Here is an 18,535-nt window from a genome sequence, read left to right on the forward strand (position 1 = left end):
ACTGTGTCAGCGGTGAGAAAACGGCGCTTGGTCCCTCACGGAGCACTCCGTGCCCGGGGGCCGCCCAGCGTGCCCTCACACCGCACCCTGCGCCCCCTCCCTCAGCCCAACAGCTAACTAACGGCTGACCAACGGCTGACCAACGGCCGGGGCTGAGGGGAAGCCAGCCGCGCGCGCCCCCTCTCTCCCGCCCACCGCCGGGAGCGCGCACGGCGACTGCCGCTCCGCCCGGCGCTGGCAGGCTGCGGGAGGGGCCGCGCGGCGCCAACGGCCGGGCGGCGGCGGTTGCGGGGCTAACGGCTCGCCTCGGCTCGGCTCGCCCGCCTCCCCTCACGGCCCGGCGGCGGCGGCACGGAGCGCCCCCGAGGCCGGCCCCGGGCCGGGTGGAGCCTCCCGGGGCTGCGGTCCGCGGCCGGGGAGCCCCCGGAGCCGCTCGCCGGCAGCGCGGGGGGCGGCGGCGGAGCCTGAGCGGGGGCCGGGCGCTGAAGATGGCGACCCCGGGGATGAGCTGGCAGCAGCAGCACGGCTACGGCGGCGGCTCCACGCCCGCCGCCGCCGGGAAATTCGGCGCCGGCCCTGCCCCGGGCGCCGAGCACAGCCCCGAGCTGCATTTCAAAATGAGCAAGAAGATCGCCCAGCTCACCAAGGTGAGGCTCGCTTCCCGGCCGGGGGTGCCTCGTGCTTTACGTGGCCAGCGGGAAGGGTGAGAAGCTCGTCCTTCGGTCTCGTAGTGCTGATTGAACGGCCTCCGTGCTAGTACCTCCGGTATGGGATCTCGTTAAAGGCTGTGCTCAAACTAGATGGTTTTAAAAGTATGTTGCTTAAGGCTGGTAGGCCCCATGCTGCAGGCTTGATCGTAGCAGTAATTTACTTCGGATAACTTAAAAACAGCACCGTGGTGCTATAATCTTTCTTGCATGATGCTCAGCGCACAAGTGAATAGCGTTAGGAGACGAAAGGCATTTGTTTCTTCAGCCTCCTCTTTAGCAAACATGACGCTAACAATTTCTGCCAAGAATTGCATAGTTAAAACATTTAAAGGTAACTTAAAAGCACGGTGGGTGATGGTGTCATTCTTCAACTGTATGCCAAAATGGATGAAGGTGACATTTCATTGGAAATGCGAGTGAAGAGAAGGAAGGCTGCTGGCAGGCTCACAGGGGAGATACAGTTCATATTTATGCACAGCTGAAGTGATTGGTTACAAATAGTATTTACAGTGAAACACCATGCACCTTGCTTTACTGGAAAACCAATGACTGAGGGGTATTCTGGCTTGGTTTTTAATTCAGAACCCATTTCTTTTTGTGTGTTAACTTCAGTCGAATTATAACTGCATTTTCGTAAGGAGGAAAATAGGATTCAAATCAGCTAAAATCGCTGTGAAGTTATTCCATATGAAATACAAATGATGAAATATTAAAGGTATTACTACAGACTTGTGCTCCTTGAAAGGTGCAAAAAGCACCAGGAGAGCACCTTAAGGCCACTTGTATGTGCAAAGTACTTTCAAAGAGCAGTTCTGACTTGTGTGTGGACTCTTAGTATTTCCCTTTCTTTCTTTAGGAATCACCCAGCAGTTTATAGTTGGTTTCAGAAACAGTGTTCTGTCTCTGTTGTGGAATTGTGTGTGTGTACCCATGAGTTCCGCATCACTGTACATGTGCCCTGTGTTTTGTGAGTTACGGTGTGTCAGCTGTCTTGAGACGGGCATGACTTAAATGAGGATTTATACGTATAGTGCTGGAGTACCTTGAACTTCTGTTTTGGAAGACTTGGAATCTTTATTAAAAAACACTGTGCTTTATTCCCAGGATCTTTTATGATCCATAATGGAGTTCTTTGAAGATTCTAAAGATGTTGCGCATGCCTGTCCTGCCAAAGATTTCAGAATACTGCAAATAAAAGCTACCAGTTGCTTTCCGGTTGTTGTATTTCAATAACTGTAAATTAGCTGTGATTGTACAAAGATTTTACATGTGAATTAGACATTTGCAGGAAGGGAATCTCATATTTGTTTCCCTCACTTGCAGATTCTGGTGATACTTTGCTTTGTGTATTAGTGCTGTTTTCAAGTTTGAGGGAGAAAACTTGGGAAATTAGCTGATCCTCGTGAACTGAAGGGCTGGACTGCAGAACAAACTTCAAATAGGATGCGTAATAAATACATTTGTACCTAATGCAACAATAATATTAAGGATTTATAGATCAAGATGAAATGTATTCTATAGCATTCACTTCATTGAGGTGGAGGTGCAAATGTTGACAGTTGTGTAGTTAGAGGGTTCAGGTCCCATATTTCTGTTTGTTACTTGACCTTTCTTTCAGAGAGGGATGCTTTTTTTTTTTTTTTTAAAAAAAAAAAGCTTTAGCTTATAGTTTACCCTGAAGAGTTTTCTAACCTGCTCTGGGATCTGAAGCCTGATTTGGTAGATGCCTGAAGCAGTTACTCCTTGAGAAAGGAATCAAGCTGCAGGAGGGAAAAATAAACACGATACTTAATTTCTGTAAACAAGAGTTAACTGTCAGGAGAATTAACTTCACATTGCAGAAGATTCATGGAAATAAGCTATCCAAATTGAATGGCTGGTGTAAATGAAATATATATATTTGTATACATATTTCTGTGAAAGTCTTTTGACCAAATTCTGCTGTTTTGTCTCTGACAGATGCTTACTAACTGGTGTATGGAATTCCTCTTCAGTAATCGAGGAACTTCATATTGAGAATAAGAAATATATATAAAGTGTCTAATCACGTCTTTTATATAAAACACTTCTCTCACACCTTCTGACTGTTCCTCCCCCCGCGCCTCTCTACCCCCATCCTTTTTTTTTTTTTTTTGTCTTTGTACTTTTCTCTGAAATGGTCTTGAAGAACTAGGAAGTCTCTCAGGAGATTTAGAACTGGAGTCAGATGTTTCATCGGGTCAAAACTAACCCAACAATACAGTATCATGAAAGGGAATCTAAGTACACAGGGGGCGTAGTTAGGTTACCTGGAAGCTTGTGTCTTCTGACAAAAGAAATGTGACTCAGTAGTTTATTTTTTCCTGTCCTTGTACAGCTTGTACTACGAACTCTGAATAGCACCAGAAGAAAATGCTTTCCCCATAGGAAATAAAGATCACTCATGAAGTAAATCCAAAATTTCAAAATTAGAATTCCTGACCTATACAGAATCCAATGTTTTGGTCAAAGCAATATAGGAATGCAAAGAAAGACGTGATTTTTAAAAAAATCTTTAATCAGTAATTCAGAGGCAAAATAAGATACAAATCTGGTCCGCTAAGCACACTGCTTCTGAAGAGCTTAACTATATTTTTACTCTTGAAAAAAATATAACTTGATATAACTTTAACATGCTTTAACTCACAGGGGAAGGTAAAACATGCCAGTAGTTAGAAATTCAGCTTTAAAAACTAACATGATACTCCATGTCATGTTTAAAGACTGCACAAGTCGTAGCTGAAGCAATTTTGGGTCTTCTTCTTCAGCATAAGCTCCTTACTCTAGGCGTTTCGAAAGATTTGTGTACCAGTTTGGGGATAAAGTAGCATCTGACACCACAGATTAAAGCCAAAAAGAAATAAGCTGTGATTATGAGATTGCATATATGTTTATACTGCTGCAAGCTGGAGTGCTAATGCACTGTTGAATTATGCTTGCTGCAGATGAAAATATGCATACATATATTTGATTACTTTGCATAAGACAACTGGAATAGAAAACAAAAAGCAAGTTGCTGCTCTGCTTACATCAGTGGGGAGAGTGGGACTTTTTTTCACAATTGCTAGAGAAAGGCAAGTTCAAGGGGTTGGTTCCTTTGTTTTGTTCCCCCCTCCCCCCCCATTTTTTGTGCTGTAGTTTTCATCTCGAGCATTTGTAATTGAGAAATTCATATCCTACATTTGTTTACGGAATCTGTTGTGGAAGTTGTGTGACATCAACATAAATCTTTGATTTTTATGGATTAATTAGATGATCCACACTGGCATTATGTGATGAGAATCCAAAGCGTTGATTTGGTTGCATGGTCCTAGTTGCAGAAATCTTATGTCAAGTGGAAGAACCTGTAAGTGCCGTGGAGGTGGTATGTGCACTACAGGAATAGTTTCTATCAGGTCGATCAATTTCATAATAAGAAAAACAAGCAAAAAAAAAACCTCAACAACACCAGTGATTTCCCTTAGTAAGTGCCTAGAGCTGGATAGTTCAATTCTGGAAAGATTCCAAAAATGCTGAGAGGGTTCAAAGACCAAGGCAACAAGGTTGCCCAAGGCACAACATAATTCACTAAACAAGAAACTCAGTTCTTGGACTCCCGAGGCTGGAGTTCGGTTCCGAGTTCTGCCATCAGCTTTCTGCATAAGGTTCGGAATTTCCCCCCACCCCTTGTCTTTGTTCTCCTCTCTCTTTCTGGTTTAAAGAGAGGTTCCTAGAGAATAGACTTTCTTACATCATTGAATGGTTTGGGGTTTTAACAGTAAACTTATTTCAAAGAATAAATAGCATATTTAATAATCCCTAATTCCTTACTGTGTGGCCTTTCTTGCTGGGAAGGTTAAAGGTCTTGCTCAAGCATCGCAGAATGCAGTGCTATGTGTGTAACTATAGGGTTTAACTTACTAATCATAATGTTTAACTTGATAATCATAATGTTAACTTAGTAATCATAATCAAATGTTACATTTCTACTGAAGCTTTGTCAGTTTTTATTTGAAAGTATTCTGCCTCAATAAACAAAATAATACAATCTCTTGCAGAAAGAAGCTTCCGTATGTATAGGCTTATAGGAGAATGTAAGAGCCCTTAAAAGTAGGGAAGAAATGAGAATCTAAAAAACCTTTTAGAACTGTTTTGACATTAGCTGTCATCAAGTGGTAGCTGATGCCATTAACAGTTTTGGAAAAACTTGGGTTTTATTTTTTAAGCAACCTTATGTCGTCTCTCCAATGTTTGTGAACATTGGCAGCAGGCCAGTATTTGCTTACGGCTCTAGCATTGCATGAAAAAGGCTGCAATTTCAAAGAGGGTGTGACTTGAGTACAGATTTGAATGTCAAAATTTGTGCATGTATTTCCTACTGGTAATGTGGGAATAAATGTTGTAGTTTTCTTGTTACAGTGAGAATAGTTTTCAAGGACTTGCAGACCTGAACATGTAATAATGCATACTGAATTCTTCTGCATTTCTTTAGAGGGATTTAATTCTGGTTTGTGTTATTATTCTGGAGATAGCTGGAGTAAGCCCTCTGTGAAGGGTTCAACGGAAGGTAGGAATTGAAAAAGTAACAGGGACGATATTTCTGAAGCGGGTATTTTGCTTTTTTAACCATGCTAATATACTCTCTCCACCTCCCCTTTCTGACTTTTCTGACTCTCTTCATGTGGTTTTCTGACTGTCAGCCTGCAGTAGTTGTGGTCTTACCAAGGGTTATTCAAAAAATATAAGTTTTCTGTAGCTTGTGATGGCTTAAGTATGAAGATGGGACTGTGTAAAAATGGTTTATCTTTAACACTGTAGTTCAGTGTTAAAGATAATAAAACTTATGAATTAAAAATAAATTGATTTTTTAGGTTTACAGACTCTTCTACAGACCTTAAATAAAAGCAGCAGTTATTAGCTTTAGCTTAATATATGCTAATTGAAGCACTTAAAATTGCTTTAAAGCTGCTGTGACTTGTGTTGCAGACCTGAAGAAATCTTTCTAACCTTCTGTGTTTTGTAGGAAAGAAGTCATGGAACTGAGTGTTTTGGACTGATGGTCCTTGGGCTTCCCTCATGGATTCTTAGCACGAACTTGTATAATCTGCATGCAGAATAGTGATAATGGAATGCAAAAATGTTCTTATTAACAATGTGATCAATGTGTGCAGTAGGGATCTTGTCACTTTCCAAAACGTTCGTATGCTCTGTGGCTCTGAAAGGAGAAATCAAGGGACTGGGGGAGGGAAGTTTGACAGTCCTGATCTGCAGAAACTATTACTTGATGCTGGTTTTCCCCTAGTCAGGACTAGTTGAAAAAAAAATATTTCGATGCCTTGAAGACCTTGTGACCATATATTACTAGAATGGTTCTTCCACCCACTATCACTGTATTCATGTTGGGTGAGACTGCAGGGATGGTGTATAGACCTGATACAGCTATACTTCAGTTGTCGTATTTGTGAAGTAGGTCAGTGACTTTACAGCCTTTTGTCATAAGGCATCAAAAAGGAATAGAGTAGGACAAGAATAATAAATTTTCTTTTTTTTATATATAATAAAAATATGTTCAAATAAAATATCTTTGTTCTGCCTAGTTTTAATATTGACTGTTGCCTGGGAGTTCACCAGAGACCACTGATGCCTGAACGTTCTAAAGAGATGTTCTTTATGTGTGTAATTGAAACTGTGATTTTGTGGGGAAAACTATGATCGTACATGCACGTAAAATGCTTCTTCAGTATGCCTAGGTATATATTAACTTCTTTGAGATTATAAGATTTGGAAACATCTATCCAAAATAATAATCAAAATGAACAGACAAGGTGAAAGAGAGGACAAATAATGTGTCCTTTTACTCCGTGCTTATGTTCACTTCTTGGTGTATTTAAATAATGTAGCATTACAAGGAGATGAATAACTCATTGATGTTAATCTTGCTGAAATGTACTTCAGCTGCTATATGTGATACATTAGTATGTTAAGGATATTTAAAAAAAAGTAAAAGACTAGCATTGAAATTTGTACTTAAATCCTATCAACATGTCAAAATTAAAAAAAAAAAAAAAAAGAGAGAACATGCAGGCCATAAATAAATCCTGGTATGACAACTGCCATAAAGTTTAAAATCTGTCAATCTTTATCTACTTTTTACATATGAATTGTTTTTCCATAAATCCCATGGAAAGAATAAGAAATACTTGAGTTTGATTTTGTTATTGTTACAGTTTCAGTTAAGTTCTGCATTCTAAAAAAAAAAAAAAAAACACAACAAAACAAACACTCCAAAACAGCAAAACAAAACAAAAAAAAGGTTTTTGCTAGTATCATCTGCTTTAGATAAAATCAAGGAAGCACCAGTTCAGTTTTAAGAACATAATATTGAAATGCTTTGCTCCAAATACAGAAGTTGTAAAGAGGAGAGTCTCTTTAACTATACTTGAAAAAGAAATTCAATGGTAGAACCCTATGTAATTTTACACTTTATGTATAATTTTACTTATATGCTTATCTGATTGCAGCATTTTAAAGTGCTGTGTCCATGCCGATTCGTAAGTACTCAATCCTACAAGAAGCTCCGATTTATGAGGTCTTATAAAAATGTATAGGCAGAAGACAGTTTTTTGTTTTTGTTTTTTTCCTGGAGTACCATAAAAGTACAAAGAAGTTATTTCAAAATGAGGAGTCTTTCATTCTTGCTTTATACCATTTCTTCAGAACGAGTCATGTAAGTCAGAGGGGTTCTGTACTTTGTTCAAACACTGTAAAAACTCTACCCAGTAACAGCATTGTTTGTGTTCAGATATTTGTGTTGTCAAGCACAGAAACCTTATCAGCCACACTTTTTTTTTGTGTGCACACTGCATCTAAAGCATGTATAGTAATGTTACTTGTCATCAGTTGTTGTATTTAACTTCTAGCCATAAGGAACTTCTAATCACGGTCATTCTTTCAATATTTCCTTTTCTAAACTCAGGCTTTGACTTTATCAGAAATAGTAATTTTGTTAGTGATTCTGCTGTTCACCTCACCCTGATTTCACCTCCGAGCCTCTTGTGAAAAACCTATACTGAAAGCTTTATTCTCCTGCAGTTAACTCTGTGAAGGGGAGGAGGGAGTTTCGTTGCCTTAGATAGTATAAAAAAAGCTGGTGACTATTTTCAGACTTAAATACATCCAGTAAATCTCTACATAGTGGTTTGAAATCAGATGAGCGTGTCTCTTGGCTGATACAAGGCTGGCAGTGGTAAGCCAGGCTTCTATGTATTCTTCTAATGACTGATGTCATACCAATAACCAAAGGCATTGCATTCCAAAAATAACCAGAAGAAACAAAAACACTCTAAAGCTGTTCACCATCTTGTCCTACTTAATGCATTACCTGGCTCTGTTTCTGTGGGCAGGCTTTTTAAACTGCATATAGAAGCCTATGAGAGAGAACAGCTTTTTACTGAGATTGTCACTTGGTTAGGCTCAAAATGACAGCCCTTAAAAATAGTTACTGTTAAAAAGTTTATGAAGTCCTTGCTTAAGATGTTCCTGTTAAATGAAAGACAGCCTTTTAGCTAAAAGAAGTATGAGGTGATTGCAAAAATGTGTATTTCTTAATTTCCTTTTAATGCGATGAAATAAATTGTTCCAGCCAGTTTCCTAAAATTTAATTTCTAGAAACCTGAACTGTACTGTTTTCAGAAAACAGGTGCGCTGTAATCTAGAGATCATTAATTGAATGATGGTTTTGCTCGTGATGTGACTGAAAGCTATAACTTTTAGCTCAGGGTTTGTCTGGGACTGCCTTCTCAGATCTCATATTTTGCACTATGAAAGCTGATATGCTTGGATAGCTTGTACTAAAATGCATTGCAGTAATCTCCTGTGACTGTCTCTGTCCTTTTGAAATTTGAGACGTGAAAATGGTGATAAACCATTTTTTTAATAAAGAATCGATAAAAGAATTTAAAATAGATTTTTTTTCTGCTTTGTGTAATAATAAATGTAGGTTTTCTACTTTAAAAAATGAATTTTATTTATACCTTGTAGTAATAATCAATGTAAGACACACTTCTAGCTTAAAAAAAAAAAAATCAAAACACCTTGAAAATCCATCTTTCCAACATTAACCTGTACTGCCAGTCCAGTAATATGTGCTACTTATATTACTTATTTTAGTATATATCTATTTGTGTTGTGCCACTGAGTGGTGAAACTTTATATGAAAATTTTGAGCTATATTTTAAGTTGGTTCAGTAGTTTTCCCATCCTGTATCTAACTTTATATTAATTTATAGACCATTAAGTGCCTGTGCCATACAAATCAGTCAGTCCTTTTCTCTTTTTAAAAGCATATGGGTATTTGTTTTATGCTGAGATAGAAGTTTCACATATTTAAATGCAAAAATATATCCTAAAAGAGGGAGTGGAATCTGACATGACACTTGGTTTGCATGTTCTTTGAGCTGGGCTGGGGAACATTCTGTGGCCGTTCCCTCTACTCCCAGGATTCTTGTCTTATGTTTATTTTCATGCTTTGCTTCATACTTTGTCATGCGTACTTCTACAGTGTAGACCATTAATCGTTTGGTGTATGAGGTACATTCTGCCTCTTACCTCCTCTTACCTCCTCTTACCTCCGAGTATCTAATATATAACATAGTGCTTTGTTCATATTTGGGTAGACCTTGCTATTTTCTCTATTTTTGCATATCCCGCATAAACAAAGAGCCTGAAGCAAATGTATCTTTTATTGGTTGGTATTGTTTTCATAGAATTGCAGGATGGTTTGGGTTGGAAGAGACCTTTGAGTTCCAGCTCCCCACCCCTCTCCCCCCCCTGGGCAGGGACCATTTTTGTTGGACCTGGTGCTTAGGGAAATGGTTCAGTGGGTGACATTGGTGGTAGGGTGATAGTTGGACCAGGTGATCTTGGAGGTCTTTTCCAACCTTAATGTTTCTGTGATTATGTGTTCTATGATCAGAGGGTAGAGCCTGAGCTGGAAAAGGTCATGTGGAACATGTGCAACAAGGTAGATGAGGCTGCAGTTTGCAAGGTCCTGCAGTTTTGCCACCTAACCTAACCCATGAAAGTGGCCTAAAAGAAAGATGGAGAGGGACTCTGTCAGGGAGTGTAGCAGTGAACAGTGAATAGTGGCTTTGAACAAGTGGAGGGGAGATTGAGATTAGATGTGATGTGAGGAAGAAATTCTTCACTCAGAGCACAAAGCGCAGATGGGAATTAGGGCTGAAGATGCACCTTGTTTCTGTTCTTTTCCATAAAGAATGGAATGAAATTACCTAATAACCAGTGTTCAAAATAGACCCAGGGCACAGGATGGGAGGTGCAGGGCAGTCCCTGTGGCTGAGGGGCAGCCTTTCTTTCTGGCAAGCCAAATGGCCCCAGGGGAGCCAGCCCCAGAAAAGGGGCCCTCACCCCCCCCCAGCCCTCCTCCTCCTTCCATGTGAGGGCATTTTCCAGGCCGCTCCCAACACAGCCGCCTTTGGCCACGCGTGGGCCACTCCATCACAGAGGCTTGCTGAGGTCACAGTGGCCACCACTGCCCTGCCCTTGCTCTGGGCCCTATAAAACAGGAGCCCTGCCGCTGGCCCACCACTCGCTGAGCTTCTAGGTGCTCTGACAGCCAGCTTGTGCAGCAGAAAGTCCAGGAGCAGTAAGGCGAGCGGCAGCCCTTCTTGGTGTGAGGTACCTCTGGTGCGCAGCCTACAGACACTTACAGGTGGTACCACTGGCACCACAATGATGCAGGGAACAGGCCGCCCCCTCAGCCATACAGCGACAGGGGTCCTGGACCTAACCATTGGCGCAGTGGTGGTGTGGGGCAAAGGTGGGAGCGTCAGCTGAACAGCTGGGTGGAGCAGAGGCGTGCCCATAGTCCGGAACACAGTGTGGGACCTAGCCGTGGCCGTAAACAAGACGGCAGCGTCAAACCCACAAATGGAAATCAGCCGGACAGTGGCATGGGGCCTAGAGGTGGAACTGGACGAGACCCTGGTTTGGCACCATGGCCTGAAAACATTCCTGACGGAAGGCATCCCATTTGGGCAGTCTCGGGCAAGGAGTGGCTTATCCTCCTGCCAAACACCGTGGAGCCCATGCAGGTGAATCCACCAGCTGATGTGGAGGAACCGATGGAAGTGGATCCACCTCTGTCAGATCAGACCTGCGACTACTCTGGCATGTCTTCACTCTCTGCCATCCGAGCCCACCAACAGCGTTGCAACAGTGTCTGGCGAGCTCCCTATTGTCACGCAGGCTCCATCACAAGCATTAGTTTGGAACCCCCAAACACCATGGACATCCTGCAGGCTTACCTGCAAGATGTCCCGGTAATAAAGAACTCTGTTGCTGATTCTCAGGGGTTGTGTGAGTGAGTTAATGAGTCTATGATTGTATGGCTCCATGATTCCATGAAAAAAGTGAAATGCTGATAATAAATTATAGCTTTTGTATGTGCCCACATCAAATTTTGGTAAACGTAACCTCTTAAAGAAAATTATATTGGAGTCCTTACTCACATGCCTTACTGGGCTCTAGGTTAGCTAGTATTTCTTGAGCCTTCTCTGTTCTCAACCGTAGAAAATGTATTCTTGGAGGTTCTTGCAGAAAATGTAAAACATTGTTTAAGTGTATGGAAAGAAATAATGTTCTAGTGACTGGGAAGCATGAAAACCCGTGCCTTGTCAAGGAATTCAGAGTAGTCTCAATTTCATCTCTAAGAAGAGATTTTTTTCAACACCCTCTATATATTTTATCGAAGTCTGAGGCTGTGCATGCTTCTCTTGGAAGCTGTGCAGGCGGAGTCTTGTGTGAGGCTTGCCCCGGCGGTCGCGGTGGGACTGCGGGCCGGGCTCTGCTCGGTGCCCTGCCCCCGGAGGCCTCAGGGGACGTTCTCCGTGGTGCTGAGCGGGGCCGCGACCGCCGGCCGGGCCGCTCGCCGTGGTGCTGAGCAGGGCTGCAGGCCTGCTGCTCTCCACGGTGCTGAGCGGGAGCCGGGTCAACGTGGGGAGCCGTGCCACTGAGTACCCTGAGTGCTGCGAAGGTACGCGCAGGGAATTATTTTCCCCGAGTGTGTGTGCCTTGTCGCTTGGTACTGACTTCCCAAAAGAACGACAGGAGGACAAAGAAGTGGGACTGGAAACATCACTTGTACTTCTCAGGAAGCTCTGTCAGTTAGCATATTAAAATACGTTAGAGAATATTTAAGTGAGCAACAGCAGTATTTTATTTGTATTCAACTCTAAAAAATGGGTTCAAGTTTGATTGCCTAAAGCTAACTTAGGGAATATACCACACAAAACTTGATGATTTCTTTCAGGATTTATATTTAGTTTCGGGATTTATACTTAAATTCTGTTCTGAAATAATTGCATTCTTACCTTTTAAAGGACTTCAGAAAGTTGGAAACAAAGTTGTCATCAAATTCATTAAAGGAATGTGTATTATTTCTGAAAGTTGCATAAAGTCTGTTAGATTCAAAAGCTCTCGTAGCTCTCAGAAGATGAGGAAATTGCATCTTGAGATTATATAAAGCTTTAAAACAGTTATTTTGATGATTAATAAAAAAGAAGGTGGTACAAGTCTGTAATATGACTACTTTTTTCACCCTGATTTTCCAGTTAGGTGTTGTTACTCTTTGTTTTGGGAAGATTTGAACTTAATAATATCACTCTGCTGAGAGAAAATTCTGCTGTGTGGGTTGTCTGCCAAGGGGAAACTAACGTTATCTCTTGACTGCCAAGTCAGTTGCTCAGCTTTGAGAACTTCCCCATGCATCGCTTTAGAGTCCAAATACCCACAAACAGATGCAATATAGACATGCTAGCTTAAATTTATTTCTCTGGGGCTTTCTGTGCTTGAAAGTCCCCAAACAAATATGCAAATATTAAATAATAAGTCTGTAAGACAATGCAGCTCAGTGACTACAGCAGAACTTGGAGTAGTCCTTTGGCCTGTCCTGTTCTCCTTGAAGTGATTTAAGGTCTAATCATATAGCAGATGTGTCAGCTGTATTCTGATTTGATGATTAGAGGGCAAATGGGTTTCTTACTCACCAGGAGGCAAATTGTGGAGTTTGTACATCTGTCACTAAATCTTTGTTGTTGTTGTTGTTGTGGTCTGCTTCTCAAGATTTAACTGTCTTAGCAAATTGCCTGAAGCTAATTGTGCTGCAGATTTGTAATGGTTGTTTCTGACATAACTTGATTGGTAGAGGTTAACATTCCAGAACCAGAACGGGATTATGATTGGGTGCTCTTGGCAATACTTCCATTCCTTGCCCAGCCCAAGGCCATTGAGATGCATTTGCAAATATGTGCTAAACTAGTCTGTAACAGGAGAAAACAGTTGATTCCAATTGTATGCAAAATGGATACCTAAGTTAATCCTGCTCATTAGAGGGCTGCAAAAGACTATTTTTGCAATTCCACCTTTATCATGGTGGGATTGTCAATTGTACATCCTTTCTGGTCAACTCTTTTACGTGTGCTTAGCTGTGAAAATAAGCATGCTTGAAAATGGTCTGATTAGTTTGGCTTTCTAATTTGTGTTCAACTTACTGCATGACAACTTTGGGGTTAACACATAGCTGATCTTTCTCGTACTCTTGTGTTTAACTTCATAAATGGTGAGTTACCTGCTCTCTAAGAGTGCCAGGAGGCTGTAGCAGATGTCGACACAGATTAATCTCCTGGCACTTACACATTCATGTAATTTATACCTTCCTTGCGCTTCCTTTCTAAAGAAAGCTACATTGATTTCAAACAGAAATCATGTAGTACAGTAGATTGCATAGATTTTTTTTTTTTTTTAGCTTAATTTTCTCTATTCTTAGGCAACTGGAAAAGGAGGGAGCTGCAGCTACAGTGCAATTTCACTTCTCAATGTGTCATGGGTAGGATTTCAGAACAGGGTATGGCTTAGCAGGCAAATTAGGGCCACAAGGATGATCAGAGGGCAGGAGCACCTGTCCTATAAAGAAAGGCTGAGAGAGCTGGGGCTGTTCAGCCTGAAGAAGAGAAGGCTCTGGGGTGACCTCATTGCAGCTCTTCACTGCTTAAAGGTGGGTTTATAAAAAAAAAAAAGCAATTTTTGCTTAGTCAGATAATGACAGGACAAAGGGAGATGGTTTTAAACTAAAAGAAGGTGGGTTTAGGTTAGAGGTTAGGAGGAAATTCTTCTCCCAGAGAATGGTGAGGCACTGGCACAGGCTGCCCAGAGAAGCTGTGGCTGCCCCATCCCTGGAGGTGTTCAAGGCCAGGCTGGATGGGGCTTTGGGCAACCTGGTCTGGTGGGAGGTGTCCCTGCCCATCGCAGGGGGGTTGGGACTGGATGGTCTTTAAGGTCCCTTCCAACCCAAGCTGTTCTATGGTCCTATGGCATCAGTTAATTTCACCAAGCTATGTTATACACAGTCTTTCTAACGGAAAAAGTGGTTGTGGTCATTAACATACTCTGCCCTGAGATGTTGAGGTGTCTCTGTCCTTAGAGATATTCAAAACACACTTCAAAAGGGCCCTGTGTGACCTTTTTAAGCTGACCCTGCTTTGAGCAGGGTGGTTGGACCAGATGACTTCCAGAGGGGCCTTCCAGCCTCAGCCATTCTGCAATTCTGTGCGTATGTTGTTTCTGTAATAGTTAATAAAAATTATGTGTTGAACATTTGAGTTGTTGCTGTGAAATGACAAAAATAATAGCCAGTATTGTGCAAATACTGAGAGTTAGCTGGGAACTGTAAGTGTTTTTCACTGTACAATCGATCCCTGTAGGTTGCTGGAAAGTTTACCACTGGGCCATTGCAAACTTGTCCTAGATAGTATTCTCAAAGTTCAGCCTGAGGTGAAACTTGGACTGACGAGTGGTGTGATTTGATCAAAAGTGACCGTGACAACTTCTTTCCTTATTATTTATTTATTTTTAAAGTTTTAGGAGAAAAGCTGTAAAAAGGAGTGGGAGCTTATTGATCAGCTCTTAGTTTGAACACTGATTTTTGTTTGTTTGTTAAAATCTTGGTAACATTTCCAGAGAAAGGAAGAGAAATTACTTCAAGGTAGTATGGTATGTCTGGGTAACTGGCTCAAATTCTTCTATAGTTATAACAGTTTCATGAATAAACAAGTTTCTGCTTGGGATTTCCTTTTTGCATTCTGAAAAATCAGCATTTACCATTAAACTTTCAGAAATCTGTTGTAGTTAAGGCTTCCATAAAATGAAAAAATGCTGTAGCTGAAAATACTGAGTTGGAAGTCCTGCAGTGTGTGCTTTTTTTTTTTTTTTTCTTTTTTTTTTTTTTTTTTTTTTTTTTTCCCTGAATTAGGAAATTTAGATCACTGGTACAGAATTCCTCCTGGCTCCTTAGAGGTTGCGTGGTATGTTCTTATCTGACTGGTCTCTTCTGCTGTGAGGAACCACTAGATGCTGGAATTGCATGGCATCTGCAGAACTTCCTGAGGAAACAGGCGTCATAATAGAACAAATATTGAGAAGAAAAGTATGTTTTCATTAAAAATGAATATATAAATGTGCAGTGAAGGAAATTTCTTAATGAGATTCTCTGGGATGAAAAAAATCCACCATCATTAACAGTGTCTTTAACATCCATAGATGTTATTTAATGATGCAAAATAAAGAAATTGGAAAAAGAAACAGAGGAACTTACTATGGATAGCAGGTAATTAAAGCAGATGGAAATACTTGGAATATTTTTTTCTGTGGTGGTGTTCTGAAACGATGCTGATGACTCGTAATGAATCAAATTATTTTTATTCATAGTGTTAAAGTAGTCTGAGAGCTTTGTGAAGAACTGTTGTATTTTGATAATATTTGTGTAAGAGAACTTTCCTTATCAGTTAAGCAAGTAAGTGGTGTAGGACTCTAGTTTGATTTACAGGTATCATCTGAGATGAAAAATAAGAACTAATTTCCAAGGAGGAATTATGTTTGTTCTCACTCTGACTAAGCACTCAGACTAACTTTTAAAACTTTTTTTAAATCTTTTTTTTTTTTTTAATCTTTCATAACAGTCTTTCTGCAATGTGTACTTGGGTCATACTAAAATATGTCATCATGAAAATGCAAATTTAAATTTGGTTCTGACATCAAAAATACTGGAGTTTTTACTCTGACTTATCCTGTAAGTTGGCTTATACTTTCACACTGAAAGCAACTCTATACACAGTTAACAAAGTGTCTTTTAACCATGCAGGAAATATCCTGCCTAGAAATAGCTGTAGTTGAGAACAGTGTAACATGAATGTACAGAACTGGATTGCTGCATAGTGTGGACTTGCATAACTCTCTTAGAGCCAGCAACACAAGGCTGGAACATTTCTCTCAGCAATAGATGTCATGTAATAGATGTCATGACGTGGCATGTCATGCAAAGCAGTAGCAGCGATGCACGTATCCATGTCTCTTGTAATGGGGATGTCCTCATGTCTGTTTTGATTTATAATAAAGAGGTGCACTTCACTTGTATCCAAATGCTTCTCATCTTTATGTCAAGGTCTTCAAGTCTACTTTTTCTCCTGTAAGTGGTGTTTTGGTTCAAGAATCTGCAGATCATTTTTGGATATTTTACTCCTGAAAATCAGTTCAATAGAATCTGGCCAGGAGGCACACCATCTGCAGCTTTCTCTAACATGCATCTTATACACTACTTCTAGTCAGTGGCTAATGTTATTCAACTGAATATTCAACCACTCTCATAGCTCTTGCCATTTCATCTGTATTTCTTGTTTGTGTGACATCACATCTGCTTGCCTTGCTTAGTAGCTAGCGAACAGTGTATGTCCCCTGACTTATCAAGACCACTCTTTTAAAAGAAAAGTGTAAATGTTTCACAATAAATGAGAAAGTGAACCCCTCTCCATAATTTGTTTTCATTCAAAGGTTAGGTAGAAGTGGAAATCTGTTGATGTGTTCAGCCTGGAAATAAATTATGCTGACCTTCATGTCACCATCCTCTAAACAATTCATTTTACACAGAAGGCATTAGAGATTACTACAGCAACAAACATTCCCGAGTAAAAATAAGTTGGTATTTGGTTTCAGAGTTTTAATCAGAGTTTCAGAGTTTCTAAGGGAAATAAGTAATAAATTTTAATTAGGCATAAATTTGGTTAATGTACAAAGACTGTACTGAACAGCTGAAGGTGTTTTTTAGTAAATTTTCCTGTGGCAATACACTTCAAGGATGGGGGGAAATGTCAAGTTCTTGCCCTGCTAGGATTTTAGCACAAAGGAATACTGGTGCAGTACTTTGACTGACTGTTATGGACAGATGCTGTTGGAGGGGGACATTGTTTTTGCAGCTGCAGACCAGAAATGTGTCTAATAAAGACCAACTTTTTCAAGATTTGTTTTGGTTATCTTATGTCTTTTGTCTTTACTTCGTCTTTACTTGACGTTTCATTGGTCATAATACATTTTAAATACTTAAATAGGGCATACCTACTTGTGAACAGACAGGAAGAAAAGGGGGAAATGTAACAAAATGTGTGATCGTTTTGGACTGTAGTAGATATTGCTACATAAAATTAGTTCCTGGAAGATCTTTTGATGTCTCTTGTCAATGTTGTAGACTTAGTTTTCTGATTGCATCCCACTGTATCTGTGGGGTGTGACTTGCCCCTAGAAAAGCCTTGTTAATGTTTCCCAGTATATTTTACTACTTTGTGTGAAGCAGCTCAATTCTCACTTATCCACTGCTAGAAGGGATCAGGCTCATTGGTTTGTGTGTTCCAAATCATTAATAAGTTCTGTGTGAGCAATTCCTCATTGGCACTGTAGTTTTTTTGCAGCTCATGAAAAAGAGATGTAGCACAGACCAAGTCTTAGGGTGTCTCTAGAGTCTCTGGTGGTTCAGGCTGGTGGATGCCCCTGGGATCCACTTGTTAAGTCCAAAATGAAGGTTTACCAGAGATGTAAGGTTCATCATTGCATTCTTTTCTAATAGGTATGAGTTCCTGTTTCCATGTAAACTTAAATAAAATGAACCACAGTCATTTTTGGTGATTTTTTTTTTGTTGTTGTTGCTACAAAATATATTTGGCACCTAATGCTAGTATTAAGGTGAATTACCCATTTTTAATCGGAAAAGCATTCATTCAATCACGATGAAATTGCTGACAGGAGCAGATGACCCAAGTGCAGCTGACTATGCAAGAGTATAACATCTGGTTTGGAGCCAAAAATGATTCTCAGTCAAGTAGTCAAACTTCATCTTTCAGCCAAAGTATTGAATGCTGTTGTCTGTATTCCATGTGGTGCAAGACACCAACGCAGCAAAAGACTTGCTGAATGTTACCACATGAAGTAAACTAAACATGCCAGTGCCCAGTCCTTGGTATAAAAGTCATTACTGTTTTTGTCACCAATTCTGTTGTAGTTCTTCAGACCAAAACATGTAGTGTTTCATCGGATTCTTATTAGGTACATGACTGTTTTGTATAAAAAGTATTTAGAGGTCATCCATTTTACCATAATAAGCCTTCTAACTTCAGCAGCTGACAAGGGAGAAATAAAGGAGGTGACCTTCTAAAGAGACAAGTAAGGACTCTGCTTTGTGCTGTAAGAGTCTGAGGTCCCGTGGAAAAGTTGTGTATGGTAACTGTAAGCACAGTAAAGACAATAACTAGGATTTGGAAGAAGGCTTACTCCCGTTAATGGGTGACACTTCAAAGTTTATGTGCTTAGGTTTATACAGAGAGGCAGATTTTACCTGTTGGAATGAGCTCATGTCTTTCACATTCACGTCAGTTGCACTCTGCCATGTGTGCCTCAAGTCTGAGGTCATGAGGCAGGTCTAAGGTGAAGCC

At 40.5% G+C, this 18,535-nt stretch overlaps 1 protein-coding gene across 13 annotated transcripts in view; it reads left to right on the forward strand.

Annotated features, from left to right (window-relative positions):
• Positions 1–257: 257 nt before the first annotated feature.
• FAM184A (family with sequence similarity 184 member A) overlaps positions 258–18,535 on the forward strand; it is a 70,562-nt gene continuing 52,284 nt past the window's right edge. For 8 of the 13 annotated variants that reach the window (XM_035321722.1, XM_035321730.1, XM_035321727.1 and 5 more), the window contains exons 1-2: positions 258–431; positions 470–647. In XM_035321722.1, the coding sequence (XP_035177613.1) occupies positions 489–647 (159 nt within the window). In that variant the 5' untranslated portion in view covers positions 258–431; positions 470–488. The remainder of the gene's footprint in view (positions 432–469; positions 648–18,535) is intronic. The other 5 variants (XM_035321724.1, XM_035321729.1, XM_035321725.1 and 2 more) reach the window with 2 other exon arrangements.

This window comes from Oxyura jamaicensis, chromosome 3 (assembly GCF_011077185.1).
Source record: "Oxyura jamaicensis isolate SHBP4307 breed ruddy duck chromosome 3, BPBGC_Ojam_1.0, whole genome shotgun sequence".
In the NCBI taxonomy this organism is placed as follows: Eukaryota; Metazoa; Chordata; class Aves; order Anseriformes; family Anatidae; genus Oxyura; species Oxyura jamaicensis.